We start from the raw sequence: 15382 nt of genomic DNA, 5'->3' as shown, positions 1-15382 counted from the left end.
GCAATATTTTTGTCAAAATTATACTTTACGTGTCTGTATTGCTTTTGTTTCTGGTTAATAGGCTCAGAAAACATGACTTCTTTTTTACATTTAGCAGGAGTACGTCCATTGTATAAAAAGAATATCTAGAGAGTGGGAATAAAATCTCTTTACACTTTTTTGTGCTGCTGCCACAACAATGTTTAAAACATATTGGGCACGTTTATGATTAAATCATTCATGGCAGCATGTCAACAAAAATGATGTGAAGGAAGGTAGGCACTCCTTGTTCTTGCATGTCTTGAATTAGGTTTCTGGAAAAATCAAGAGGTAATTTATGGCAGAACCTTTGTGCAGTTAACCTTACGGGCCATATTACACTGTTCTGCAAGCCTTTCTGTTTGGCTTGTATTTAGTATTTGATCTCAATTACACTGTTCTTATGTTAGCGTGGACTTTTTTAATGTATAAAACGTGCTCATTGCTGATTTCCAAGTATGTATAGCATTCTGGATAACTGTACTATTTAGAATAATACAAAAGCTTCATTTTCCCTGTAAACACATTGCATAACTGTATTTTTTCATGTATTAAGGAGAAAAGAAAGAGAAGAAATCAGTTACCGCAGATGATGATGCAAAACCTGTAGATGTATCTCGATTGGACCTGCGTGTTGGCTGCATTATCTCCGCCAAGAAACATCCAGATGCTGACTCCCTATATGTAGAAGAAGTTGATGTAGGAGAAGCATCTCCAAGGACGGTTGTCAGTGGCCTAGTGAAGCATATTCCTCTAGATCAGGTATATGGTAGTATATTATACTAATTATATATACTAAAAGCTATATGTATTATGATTCACAGTACAACCACATGTTTGTTAAAAGTTGGTTGTTAAAATTGCTACAAGTTTTACTGACTTTTTTTCTGTTTTATAGCTGGATTTTGTTATTTCTTACTTACAGCCAGAAATAATGAACATGCTCGTTATTTTAACGGCCTTTAGGAATTATATACATTTTAAACCCTTGCTGCAAAACGCAGTTCAGAAACGTCAGGCGCTGAGCTCACAACATATCCGCTTGCTAATGCCGGTCATCGCCGATCAGGCCGATACCCAGCATAACCATTTAGACGCAGAGATCAAAGTTGAAAAAAGCTATCAGCTGTACGGATGGAGGGACGTCTCTTATCTCCTTCCCTGCCATCCCATCAGTGCTCCAATGCTGCAGCCAACCATTGCAGGCTGTAGCAATTGAGCACAGATAACTCTGATCAATGCTCTCCTATGGAGAAGCATTGATCAGTGTATGCAATCTGAAGATTGCATGTAATAGTCTCCTATGGGGACTAAAAAATGTGAAATAAAGTGTTAATTTTTTTTATTAAATATGAATTAACCCTTTCCCTAATAAAAGTTTGAATCCCCCCCTCCCTTTTCCCATTTTTAAAATATGTAAACAAAAATAAATCTAAACATATGAGGTATTGCCCCATGCGTAAATGTCGAAACTATTTAAATATAATGTTAATTTAACCACACGGTCAATTTTAGGAACTGTCCAGAGCAGCATATGTTTGCTATGGGGATTTTCTCCTACTCTGGACAGTTCTTAAAATGGACAGAGATGTCAGTAGAGAGCACTGTGCTCGTGATGTCAGCAGAGAGCTCTGTTTTCCAAAAAGAAAAGAATTTCCTCTGTAGTATTCAGCAGCTAATAACTACTGGAAGGGTTAAGATTTATTAATAGAAGTAATTTACAAATCTAAATCCAAAAGAAAGGAAAAAACGGAGCTTTAACCATATTGATGCAACAGGTGACTTTATTCCTTATCAGGGATGTGGAAATCCTATAGCCCGACGCCCGGGACAAGTAGTTTTGGGCTTCGGGCAGGTGAATTGTTTATAGATTTAGCCCTGTATCGGGCTAGCAGGGACAGACAGACAGACTTCCTTCCCCCTTATTTTTCTTTAATGTCGGTGTGAGGCGCAGTCTGTACCTCACACCGGCGCTCAGAGTGTATGGAGGGGGCGGCGGCCTCAAGCTGACTGCAGAGCCCCCTTATCTCCCCTCCCGGAGGATGGAGGACGCAGCTCAGAAGACACAGCAGGGGGAGAGAGAGGATGTAGACAGCTTCGTGCACAGCTCCATCCCCCGCACACAGCTCCCCCTCCCCCGCTCTGTCTAGACAGGACCTAATCCACCACGGGGCGGTTGCTTGTTTGCACGGGGAAAACACAGAGCAGGGGTGAGGGGAGAGGACGGAAATCTCACCTCACACCGGCCGGGACTACAGCTCTGATGTCCACTCATGGCCGGATCAGGTGAGGAGGCCGAGAATACAGGCGGCGGCAGGAAGGGTGGTGGTATATGTATGGTGTGAGTGTATGTGTGATGTGTGTATGTAATGTATGATGGGGGGGCAGCGGCAGGTGTATGTATGATGTGTGCATATGTATGGTGTATATCAGTGTTTCCCAACCAGGGTGCCTCCAGCCCTGGGCATGCTGGGAGTTGTAGTTTTGCAACAGCTGGAGGCACCCTGGTTGGGAAACACTGGTGGATATGTATGGTGTGAGTGTATGTGTGTATGATGTCTATGTGTGATGTGTATGTAATGTATGATGTGTGTATAATGTCTAAGTGTGATGTGTATGTATGTGATGTATGATGTGGGGTGGGCAGCGGCAGGTGTATGTATGGTGTATATGTATGGTGTGAGTGTATGTGTGTATGTAATGTATGATGTGGGGGGGCAGTGGCGGGTGTGTGTGTGTGTGTGTATATGTATATGGGGCAGTGGCTGGTGTATGTATGATGTCTGTCTATGTGTGATGTGTGTATGTGATGTATGATGTGGGGGGGGGGCAGCAGCAGGTGTATGTATGATGTGTGCATATGTATGGTGTATATGTATGGTGTGAGTGTATGTAATGTATGATGTGGGGGGGGGCAGTGGCGGGTGTGTGTGTATGTATGATGTGGGGGGGGCAGCGGCGGGTGTATGTATGATGTGTGCATATGTATGGTGTATATGTATGGTGTGAGTGTATGTGTGATGTGTGTATGATGTCTATGTGTGATGTGTATGTAATGTGTGATGTATCTGTGATGTGTATATGTAATGTATGATGTAGGGGGGGCAGTAGCGGGGGTGTGTGTATGTATGATATGGGGGCAGTGGCTGGTGTATGTATGATATGTGTATGCATGAATGTTTTGTATAGGAGCGGACTGTCACGTCGGGCATTAGGGCAGTTGTGCCATCTAATTTTATTTATTTTTAGTGGCACCCGCCCTAAATTACACCCCCAGAATCCCCCCCTTCATACTCACCCGCCAACCAAGAGCCCCACGGATGCAGACAAACACGCCCGAACCAAAACTACAACTCCCAGCATGTTGGACCATAACCTAAACTATAGAACTATAAAGTGTAACATGCTGGGAGTTGTAGTTTTGGTTCGGGTCAGCTTCAGAGCTATAGGCTGCATCAGGGCATGCTGGGTGTTGTAGTTACTAACTGTAATTCCCAGTATTCCTTGACACATTCTATGGCTCTGCAGCTGACACAAACCAAAACTACAACTCCCAGCATGTTACACAATAACCTTAACTGTAATACTATACAGTGCAACATGCTGCAACATCCACACAACCATAGACTGTATCAGGGCATGCTGGGAGTTGTAGTTATCTACTAACTAAATGCAACTTCCAGCATTTTCTGACACAAAATGCACCATATAAACTGGAGAAGCAGAACCCCCCCCCCCGCCAGTAACACATAAGTCCCTATTGAGACTGAAAAATAGTGATAAAAATATTTTAAAAAGTGCGTATATATGTGAATAAGCCCCTTTCCTAATAAAAGTTTCCAATTTTATTTAAATAAAAATAATGTACAAAAAGAAACATAAGTGGTATCGCTGCATGTGGAAATGTCCAGACTATTAAAATATAATGTTAATTAAACCGTACGGTGAACGGTGTAAATGTAAAGATGTAAAGAATAGTCCAGAATTGTTCATTTTTGGTCACTTCATATGAGAAATTTTTTATAAGGTGATCAAAAAGTTATATCTAGACTTTTCTGGGCTTGTCTGGGGGGGTAAGAGGATCTACAGCTCTCCCGCCGCTAGTAGCCTGACATGCTGCGATCACCTATTAACCCATTAGATCACCGCTGTCAGCAGTGTCTAAAGGAATCTTCTATCCATCCCTGGTGGTCTAGTGGGGGGGGGATCAGACTATTTTGGTTGAAATTATTTTATCTACCAGGACAAGTAGATTTTCTTGAGGGACAAGTAGATTGTGTTCCGCTTTAGTCCCTTGGACAAGTAGTTTTTTTTTTAATTTCCACACCCCTGCTTATCCAGATGGACACATGAAAGAGGGGGAGAGCGGACAGTCAGGGAGACTCCGGGCTCCCGGAGTCTCCCTGACTGTCTGCTCTCCCCCTCTTTCATGTGTCCATCTGGATAAGGAATAAAGTCACCTGTTGCATCAATATGGTTAGTGCTCCGTTTTTTCCTTTCTTTTGGATTTGGATGAACTTTTATGCTTTTGCACGTTGCAGCACTACCATACCTGCACAGGTGTCTGAGTTGTCAGCAAGGGGTATTTAAATACTGCTTTCCAGGTATTTGAGTGTCCGTATAGAACGGTGCAGAGACTCTCTTTCTCCTATTAGATTTTTGCTAGTTTCAAATCTGTTTAACTTTCTGGCACCAGTTGATAAAAAAAATAAAAAAAGTTTTCCACCGGAGTACCCCGGTGACTGAACACAGATTCATATCTGCAACATTAAATGTGCACAGGATACTGTACATGTGAATAGACCCCAGTGCTTACTTTCTTATAGCTAATATGTTGCTGCTTCTTTGATGAAAATTGGTTGTATTCTTAGGTGCCACATCAGCACCTTAGAAGTCTGAGGCCCCACATGGCTTGGAAGAGTTTGTGAACAGTGTGATGTCACCATAGGGGCCACATACACATGAAGCTGGTTCTGTGTATCCTCACAAGATGATTTAAGGCAATAGATCCCATAATCGTTAATACACTTCTCTGATCTCTTGGCTTGGCACAGTTTCTCCTAAATTTCCAGTTTTTCTTCTTTGTTGCATGGGTGGTCCCCCCAAAATAATACATTTTTCCAGTCAAAAAATCATACATTGAGTCATTTTTAGTTATTAACCAGTGATTGTGTATATCCTGTACTTACTTACGTACACAACAATTACTATTACTTTATGTAATGAATGGGGCTTGATTTGTTCAGGGCCCTTTTTCCTGTCCTGTTTCCTCCAACAGCTGCAGAGATGAACCATTATATGTGCACCATAGAAACCATGTATCCCCTTCTACTAATATTCGAAAGACATTTTATTTTCTAAAACTAATATGCGCATTTTATTTTCTATTTTTCTCTACGAAACCAGAATTTATCCATTTTAGGTTTTCATGTGCTTCATCCCTGTTTTATGAAGCTTTGAATGGGGGAAGAATAGGATCTAATTTGAAGGCTATTTTCTCTTTTTCATTTTTTCCATGGGGATCAGCCTTTTATGACTACATCCTTAGTGCCAAGATTAATGCTAACCTTGGGAACACTTACATATTGCTGATCGCTATTCTTTGGAGTGCAGCAGGGAGGATCGCGGAGCTGCCAAGTCATTCAAGTAATTAGATAATTGTCTCTGATGCTTGCTTGAGCTGTACAATAAATACATGCATAAATAAGAAGGAGCACCTGGGAAATAAGAAGAAAAAAGCCACTTGATGTGAATCATGTGGTCCTAAGTACAGATATAAAACAACAATAGAAAAATAAAACATCTGGGCAATTACATTTTTTAGTCGTATATCTTCATCATTGCTATAAATACTTTAAGTAAGGTATCTATCAAGGAAAATCATTTTCCAGCTATGGGGAAAATGGAGCGTTTTATTGCTGGTATGTGCAGGCCAAATGCTGACTGAAGTGGTAGGGCTTAAAGAAGTAAATTTTCTCCCTGGTTTATAACATTTCCCTTTAACCACGAGCTTCCTGGAGGTAAACTGCTCTGCTTGCAAACTGTGAGAGAAACACCAGGGAAAACCATTTCTTAGAGAGCAAAATGGCCGCCAAAGTCAATCTCCAGATGGACAATATTAAAATGGCAGAATTACCCTGGAATTTTCATTCTAAAGCGAAATTCCAGAATGAAAAATGTAAATGTATGTAAACGGTAGTGACCACCCATATAGTATATGCTGATGAAAATGGTATAATCCAATTGATTCAGGTTAACCAGAGTCTCAGAATGTTTGTAATGCTGTTGTTTCTTTTATTGATCCGCATTTTCTCTTTTTGTTTTTAACAAATTAAGGATGCAGGGCGTACAGGTATGCCCTTGTGTCCTGTTACTTAAGGCACCAGGGCGTAGCTATACACCCTGAAGTGCTAAGTGACTTTGAAGCACGGTAAACCGCGTAAACGTAAAATAAATAAATACCAAACACCAAAAATACTGATTTAATCACATTATTTATCAAAAAAAAATTTATAAAAAGCGATCAAAACGTCTAATCAAAACAAGAATGGTACAGATAAAAACTACAGATCACAGCGCAAACAAATCGAATTTGAAGAGATGGTGCATCCTTCTTTCAAGTTTTTCAGCTGAACTCCCGAATACCCCTTTTAAGTATTACTAGTAATTTACTTTAATGTTTATAAGAAGACAATGCTGTGTAAGGTAGGTTTAACCCCTTAACCACACAGGACATAAATGTACGTCCTGGTGAGCTGGTACTAAACGCACCAGGACGTACATTTACGTCCTAAGCATAACCGCGAGCATCGGAGCGATGCCCGGATCATGCGTGGCAGGCCAGGCTGCTGATCGCAGCCAGGGACCCGCCAGTAATGACGGACATCCGTGATCGCACGGATGTCCGCCATTAACCCCTCAGATGCCATGATCACGGCATCTGCAGCATTGCGTACACTAAAATGGATGATTGGATCTCCCGCAGCGCTGCTGCAGCGATCCGATCATCCAGAACGGCAGACGGATGTCCCCTCACCTGCCTCCGCTGCTTTCCAGGGGTCTTCTGCTCTGGTCTGCGATCAAGCAGACCAGAGCAGAAGATATCCAATAACACTGCTATGTCCTATGCATAGCACATAACAGTATTAGAAATCGAATGATTGCTATAAATAGTACCCTATGGGGACTATTAAAGTGTAAAAATAAAAGAAAAAAAGTTAAAAAAAAAAAATGAAAAACCCCCTCCCCCAATAAAAACGTAAATTGTCCCATTTTCCCAATTGCACCCCCAAAAAGTGTTAAAAAAATATTTTATATACATATTTGGTATCGCCGCATGCGTAAATATCCCAACTATTAAAATAAATTGTTAATGATACCGTACGGTGAACGGCGTGAACGTAAAAAAAAAAGCCCCAAATAGCTGCTTTTTTTTTTTATAACATTTTATTCCCCAAAAAATTTATAAAAAATATATTAAAAGTTTTATATAAGCAAATATGATATCAATATAAAGTACAGATCACGGCGCAAAAAATGAGCCCTCATACCGCCGCTTATATGGAAAAATGAAAAAGTTATAGGTCTTCAAAATAGGGGGATTTTAAACGTACATACTTTTTGGGTATCATGGGTATCATTTTAACCCCTTCCCGACCTATGACATACCTGTACGTCATGGGTGGCAAGGTGTTCCCGACCCATGACATACAGGTACGTCATGGACATTACTGCCGCTACTCGCGGCATCCCGCAGCGCCTGGAAAGATGGTGGCTATCACTGATAGCCAGCCATCTTACCGTGCGACCACGGGGGGTTTCGTCCCCCCCCAGCGATCGCTGCTATCAGCTGGTCAAATCTGACTAGCTGATAGCAGCGTTTCGCTATCAGAATACTTAGCAGTGCGGTGTGTGAGTCCCGATCACGGGGATCGGGACTCACACCGCTCTGCTAAGTGTCCCTGACCCGTCCCCCGGCGTCACTTACCCGTCGGAGCGGTGTCCTCCGTGCGGTCCCGGCGTCCTCCGTGCGGTCCCGGCTGTGCTGCGTCCCGGAGGTGAGTTTCCGGCAGCAGTGCGGCATCTTCATTGGCAGCAGTGAGATCGCCGTAAAGCGATCTCACTGCTGCCTCTGAGAGTTTCAAAACTGCAACTCCCAGCATGCCCAGACAGCCTTTGGCTTTCTGGGCATGCTGGGAGTTGTAGTTTTGCAACATCTGGAGGTCCACAGTTTGGAGACCACTGTATAATGGTTTCCAATCTGTGCTCTTCCAGATGTTGCAAAACTACAAATCTCAGCATGCTCAGTCTGTCCAGGCATGCTGGGAGTTGTAGTTCTCTAACATCTGGAAGAGCACAGATTGGAGACCATTATACAGTGGTCTCCAAACTGTGGACCTCCAGATGTTGCAAAACTACAACTCCCAGCATGCCCAGACTGCCCAAGCATGCTGGAAGTTGTAGTTCGGCAACATCTGATCCTTCAGATATTGCCGAACTACAGCTTCCAGCATGCCTTGGCAGTCTGGGCATTCTGGGAGTTGTAGTTTTGCAACAACTGGAGGCACACTAGTTGGGAAACATTGTCCGTTTCCTACCTCAGTGCCTCCAGCTGTTGCAATTGTTGCAAAACAATAACTCCCAGCATGCACTGACAGACCATGCATGCTGGGAGTTGTAGTTTTGCAACAGCTGGAGGCACACTGGTTTGGAAACACTAAGTTTGGTTGCAAAACACTTGAAAGTTTATTACTTAACTTAGTGTTTCCAAACCAGTGTTCCTCCAGCTGTTGCAAAACTACAACTCCCAGCATGCACGGACAGCCAAAGGGCATGCTCGGAGTTTGCAACAGCTGGATGTTTGCCCCCTCCCCCCAATGTGAATGTACAGGGTACACTCACATGGGCGGAGGTTTACAGTGAGTGCTGCAAGTTTGAGATGACGCAAATTTTGCGCTGCAGCTCAAACTTCCAGCGGCAAACTTGCTGTGAACCTCTGCCCATGTGACTGTACCCTAAAAACACTACACTACACTGACACTAACCTAAAATAAAAAGTAAAAAACACTACATATACACATACCCCTACACAGCCCCCCTCCCCCCAAAAAATGAAAAACGTCTGGTACGCTACTGTTTCCAAAACGGAGCCTCCAGCTGTTGCAAAATAATAACTCCAAGTATTGCCGGACAGCCATTGACTGTCCAGGCATGCTGGGAGTTTTGCAACAGCTGGAGGCACCCTGTTTGGGAATCACTGGCGTAGAATACCCCTATGTCCACCCCTATGCAAATCCCTAATTCAGGCCTCAAATGCGCATGGCGCTCTCTCACTTTGGAGCCCTGTCGTATTTCAGGGCAACAGTTTTGGGACACATATGGGGTATCGCTGTACTCGGGAGAAATTGCCTTACAAATTTTGGGGGGCTTTTTCTTCTTTAACTCCTTATGAAAAGGTGAAGTTGGGGTCTACACCAGCATGTTAGTGTAAAAAAATTAATTTTTTACACTGACATGCTGGTGTTGCCCTATACTTTTCATTTTCACAAGAGGTAAAAGGGAAAAAAGACCCTCTAAATTTGTAACGCAATTTCTCCTGAGTACGGAGATACCCCATATGTGGGCGCAAAGTGCTCTGGGGGCGCACAACAAGGCCCAGAAGGGAGAGTGCACCATGTACATTTGAGGCGATTTGCACAGGGGTGGCTGATTGTTACAGCAGTTCTGACAAACGCAAAACAATAAATATCCACATGTGACCCCATTTTGGAAACTACACCCCTCACGGAATGTAATAAGGGGTGCAGTGAGCATTTACACCCCACTGGTGTATGACAGATTTTTGGAACAGTGGTCTGTGAAAATGAAAAATAAAATTTTTGATTTGCACAGTCCACTGTTTCAAATATCTGTCAAACGCCAGTGGGGTGTAAATGCTCACTGCACCCCTTATTAAATTCCATGAGGGGTATAGTTTCCAAAATGGGGTCACATGTGGGGGGGGGGTCCACTGTTCTGGCACCATAGGGGCTTCCTAAATGGGACATGCCCCCCAAAAACCCTTTCAGAAAAACTCACTCTCCAAAATCCCATTGTCGCTCCTTCCCTTCTGAGCCCTCTACTGCGCCCGCCGAACACTTTACATACGCATATGAGGTATTTCCTTACTCAAGAGAAATTGGGTTACCAATTTTAGGGTGATTTCTCTCCTTTTACCCCTTGTAAAAATTCAAAAATTGGGTCTACAAGAAAATGCGAGTGTAAAAAATGAAGATTTAGAATTTTCTCCTTCACTTTGCTGCTATTCCTGTGAAACACCTAAAGGGTTAAAACACTTACTGAATGTCATTTTGAATACTTTGGGGGGTGCAGTTTTTATAATGGGGTCATTTATGGGGTATTTCTAATATGAAGATCCTTAAAATCCACTTCCAACCTGAACTGGGCCCTGAAAAATTACAATTTTGAAAATCTTGAGAAAAATTGGAAAATTGCTGCGGAACTTTGAAGCCCTCTGGTGTCTTCCAAAAGTAAAAACTTGTCAATTTTTTAATGCAAACACAAAGTAGACATATTGTATATGTGAATCAATATGTAATTTATTTGGAATATCCATTTTCCTTTCAAGCAGAGACTTTCAAAGTTAGAAAAATGCAAAATTTTCTAAATTTTCATGAAATTTTTAGATTTTTTACGAAGAAAGGATACAAATATCAGTGAAATTTTACCAATAATATAAAGTAGAATATGTCACGAAAAAACAATCTCGGAATCAGAATGATAAGTAAAAGCATTCCAAAGTTATTAATGTTTAAAGTGACAGTGGTCAGATTTTCAAAAAATGCCCAGGTCATGAAGGTGAAAATGGGCTGGGTCATGAAGGGGTTAATCGTATTTACAACAAAGAATAAAGAAGACACGTCATTTTTACCGTGAATTGTACAGCGTGAAAACGAAACCTTCCAAAATTTTCTAAATTGCGGTTTTCTTTTTAATTTCCCCACACAAATAGTATTTTTTTGGTTGCACCATACAGTTTATGGTAAAGTAAGTGATGGTATTACAACGGACAACTGGTTGCGCAAAAAACAAGCCCTTATACTAGTCTGTGGATGAAAAGATAAAGAGTTATGATTTTTTGAAGGCGAGAAGGAAAAAACTAAAACGTAAAAATAAAATTGTCTGAGTCCTTAAGGCCCAAATGGGCTGAGTCCTTAAGGCCCAAATGGGCTGAGTCCTTAAGGGGTTAAACAAGCTGTAAAGAGAAGAGAATGTCTTGACTAGAGATGAGAGAAGTTACAGTGATTCGAGTCGTCACAAACTTCTCGGCTCGGCAGTTGATGACTTTATCCTGCATAAATGAGTTCAGCTTTCAGGTGCTCCGGTGGGCGGGAAAAGGTGGATACAGTCCTAGGAGAGAGTCTCCAGCCCACCGGAGCACCTGAAAGCTGAACTCATTAATGCAGGCTAAGGTCAGCAACTGCCGAGCAGAGAAGTTTGTGACAAATCGAATGACTGTAACTTCGCTCATCTCTAGTCTTGACACATCACATAGAGGGTATTGTAATACACTGCAAGTCCACATAATTTCCGGCCAGTACGAAGGTTACAAAGTTCACATGATAATATATTATGTTTCTTTACTTACTATCCAGACTCACAACACTTCCCCTATTTCTTGATGTTAGGTTTGCTTTACAGTTTCATGTTTCCTTTTCAAGCCAGTGAAATACTTTAGGAATATTTAATGAATTTATTGTATATGACCTATAGACCAGATACAAAAATTAAAGAATACATAATGTCATAAATCCCCCCCCCCCCCCCCAACCTTTCCTAAAGTGAATAAGTGAATAGTTACGTCCTTCATAAAATGTGTGTAGAGGAGAGGTTGTGAAGAGAAGGTGCCCTTTATGACATTGTGCTGTCATGGAGATGAAATACACGAATATCTATTTTCCTGACCTGTGCCGATTATTTGTGGATGTGGCGACATGAGAGTATTTGGTGATGTGAATCCACACAGGGTCTCCAGGACAACATTGCATTGAATAGGCATCAGATCAGGGAATGTTGTTGACGGCACCTGGCAGGTTTCTAACATGGGCTTTAAGCCTGAAACCTCAAGCTTTCATATTTCAGCATAGACGTGAGGAACTAATAAAACCTTTTTTTTTTTTTTTTTTTACATTTTAATGTTTATTCAATGCCTTTTTTTTTACATTTTCTTCTGGTAGGTCTCCTTTAAGTCTCTGCTACTGCTCATTTTCATTTATATTAGGATCTTCTAATGTCTTGGGGGAGAGGAGTAGGTAAATGCTGCGAATTAGTTTTCCTTCCGAAAATAACTTCAAGGGAAATATTCCTGCTGTGAGCCATCGTAAACTTTGGATTGAGTTACGCGTAAAGGAAGGACTCATTTTCATTCAGATGTTTTGGAAGTTTTCATTCGGCTGTATAATAAAACACAGCTATATCTTATTTCTGGCAGGAAAACATGAAAGTACAGTGACTGGCTGGATCAATACAACCCAAACCTGTTTTGTGTGTATTTTGGCCTTTTGTGTTTTCTTTGAACATGTGCTGAAAAATGTAACATTGTTACAGTGATTGGATTTGGGCACATCTAGGATTTAGTGTTTTCAATTTGTTGACACTTTTTTTTTCATGGGTGTAAGATGGATTATGTGCTTAGCCCCATCCAGAGTATGGTAAAGCTTTATCCCACATACTAGTCCTTTACAAATTACGTTTCATGAACCTCAGCTATGTAGAAATAATAAAAACCTCTGTGCCTTTATAATACATTTAGAGATCCATAACGTGTTACATTACTCTCGTCTTATGTACGTTTAGAGTATCCTTAAGTGAACTGTAGGTTTCCATTACCTTAGCAGCTTGAGTAGGATTTTCAGTGGAGCTTTATGTCTCTCCCATACTATATTTAGACTCCTACGTTGGTAGTGTCTCTCCACTATTATCGCCTATTTAGTGTAGGTGATAAATGTTTTTGTCTAGAGTGTCCTTTTGATATGTGGCAGGCTTTAAATAGTTAACTATTACTTACTATATGAATATTATTTAATATGATTTTACTGTGTATAGTATAGGGCTGGGCGGTATACCGGTTCATACCGAATACTGACATTTTTTTTCTGCACGATATGAATTTTAACCCATACCGCAATACCGGTTTGGCCCCTCCCCCTCGGGAATGAATGAATTATCAGGCCAGCTCTGCGCTGTCCCCACATCGGGGAACTAACCCTATGTGACCCGCAAGCGCTGTTCTGCCCCCCAATTAATTATCAGCCCAGCGCTGTCCCCATCGGGGTAAATACTCACATGTCACCCGCATGCGTTGCCCTCCTCGTCCTGACACTCTATACCAGTGGTCTCCAACCTGCGGACCTCCAGATTGGAGGTCCGCAGGTTGGAGACCACTGCTCTATACTGTGTGGTATCCCTATGCCCGGGCTGCAAAAGATAAACAAAAAAAACTTTAACTCACCTCCCGTTGGTCCGGTACCGGCCTCACTTGTTTCCTGGGGATGGGAACGTCGGACAGCCGTCAGCCTATCACCAGCCGCAGCGATGTTCCGCCTCAGCCGGTGATAGGCTGAGCCCACTGTCATGTAAGAAGCCAGCTTCTTACATGACAGTGGGCTCAGCGGCCGAGGTGGAACATCGTTGCGGCCGGTGATAGGCTGACAGCTCTCCGACGTTCCCTTAAGGCCAACGTAGGTGCGTTAAAGTTTATTTTGTTTACTTTTTGCAGCCCGGGCATAGGGATACCGCACAGTATAGCGTGCCAGCGCCAGTGGCCACAACAAACAGGACGAGGAGGGCAGCGCATGCAGGTGACATGTGTAAGTATTTACCCCGATGTGGATGTGGGCTGATAATTAATATGGGGGGGGGGGAGGGGGCTACAAAATACCGTTATATACCGTGGAACCGCCAAAAGTTTAAAAAATACCGTGATACACACATTTGTTCATGCCGCCCAGCCCTATTATAGTATAGTAAATAACAGAGCCTTGTCCAGAGGCATTGAAAGTCTTGTGAACCGTCTTTTAAAAAGCACTGTCTAACAAGTATATTTGTGGAATTGAAGTCATTGTCTCTGTTTTTCATTGTCTACCATCTGCTTGTATAAAAAAAAGATACTAGATGTCAACCAGTGTTGTCTTCATTTTTTCTAGATGCAGAATCGTATGGCAGTGCTGCTATGTAACTTGAAACCTGCCAAAATGAGAGGAGTGCTTTCTCAAGCCATGGTAATGTGTGCCAGCTCTCCAGAGAAGGTGGAAATATTGGATCCCCCCAGTGGAGCAGTTCCCGGAGATAGAATTACCTTTCAGGGATTCCCAGGTAAACTTTGCTTCCTCATGCTGGAAAAAGACTTCCCGTCTTTGCAAACCATATCAGAATATACTCTATAAAAAACCTTTATTCCCTTCCAACCCAATTACATAATAGTAGGTCACATGACGTGGGCATTCTCGTGATTTGCTGTACTGTTATATCATGGTTATGCTGAGACCTAATCCTGGATAAAACAGCCAGAATCAGCATTAAATGAGGGGGGCTTCCTCTGTCATCCCGTTAGCCCCCTGCAACACTGAGGCAGAGGTGGCTTAAAAGGGCACCTGAAGGCTGATATGTGTTTGTGCCTTTTTAGGCACTGTCAGAAAAATTATAATTAAATTGCACTGTAGTGGCACAAAAGCAAAAAAAGGAAATAGAGGCCGCATATCAATACTTTCCAACCATTACTTTTACTGCTCTAGTGCATCTGGAAAAAAAAAACTTGCCAAACAGTCTAACTTTTAAATATATCCTACCATTTTCTCTGTAAGCTTCTTTGTAGACCTGTGTGTTTCCATTGTTGAAGACAGCAAACAAAGCCTGTGTGGTCTGACCCTGTACAATGGTAACCCTGCAGTCACCACTCTCACATGCCTGCGCCACTATTGATATGCACAGAGCAGGATTTGCCAGGAAGGAGAAGCTAGGAAGTGTGCCTTGCTGCAGCATTTCAGCAGCTTGATACCTCCCCCAGGACACTTGAACCAGAGGAAAAATGTGTATGTTTGGGAAACCTAATCGGCTACTGCACATATATCACTTGTTTTATTGCCATCCAACAATGTCTATAGCCCTGATCATGGTATAGATTCTATTTATAGGATATATTGGAATTCCCATGCTAGGAGACGAGGGGAGAGAAAAAGATGCAGGGGGCGCTCCGTGAGAAAGTATATTCACTGATGTGCACCCTCCACCACACCAACAGTGATATACCGACTTTGGAAGAGCCGCACTGGGACCTGTGCAGCCCTAATGTTAGATGAGCTGCAGC

At 42.3% G+C, this 15382-nt stretch overlaps 1 protein-coding gene across 4 annotated transcripts in view; it reads left to right on the top strand.

Annotated features, from left to right (window-relative positions):
- Positions 1 to 15382, top strand: part of AIMP1 (aminoacyl tRNA synthetase complex interacting multifunctional protein 1) — a 77096-nt gene that overhangs the window by 57985 nt on the left and 3729 nt on the right. For all 4 annotated transcript variants that reach the window (XM_056566005.1, XM_056565995.1, XM_056565974.1 and 1 more), the window contains 2 exons: positions 575 to 780; positions 14223 to 14391. In XM_056566005.1, coding sequence (XP_056421980.1) covers positions 575 to 780; positions 14223 to 14391 — 375 coding nt within the window. The remainder of the gene's footprint in view (positions 1 to 574; positions 781 to 14222; positions 14392 to 15382) is intronic.

The sequence above is a fragment of the Hyla sarda genome, chromosome 1, assembly GCF_029499605.1.
Source record: "Hyla sarda isolate aHylSar1 chromosome 1, aHylSar1.hap1, whole genome shotgun sequence".
Classification (NCBI taxonomy): domain Eukaryota; kingdom Metazoa; phylum Chordata; class Amphibia; order Anura; family Hylidae; genus Hyla; species Hyla sarda.
The sequence above is the reverse complement of the archived record's forward strand: the minus strand, read 5'-3'. Positions and strand labels throughout refer to the sequence as shown.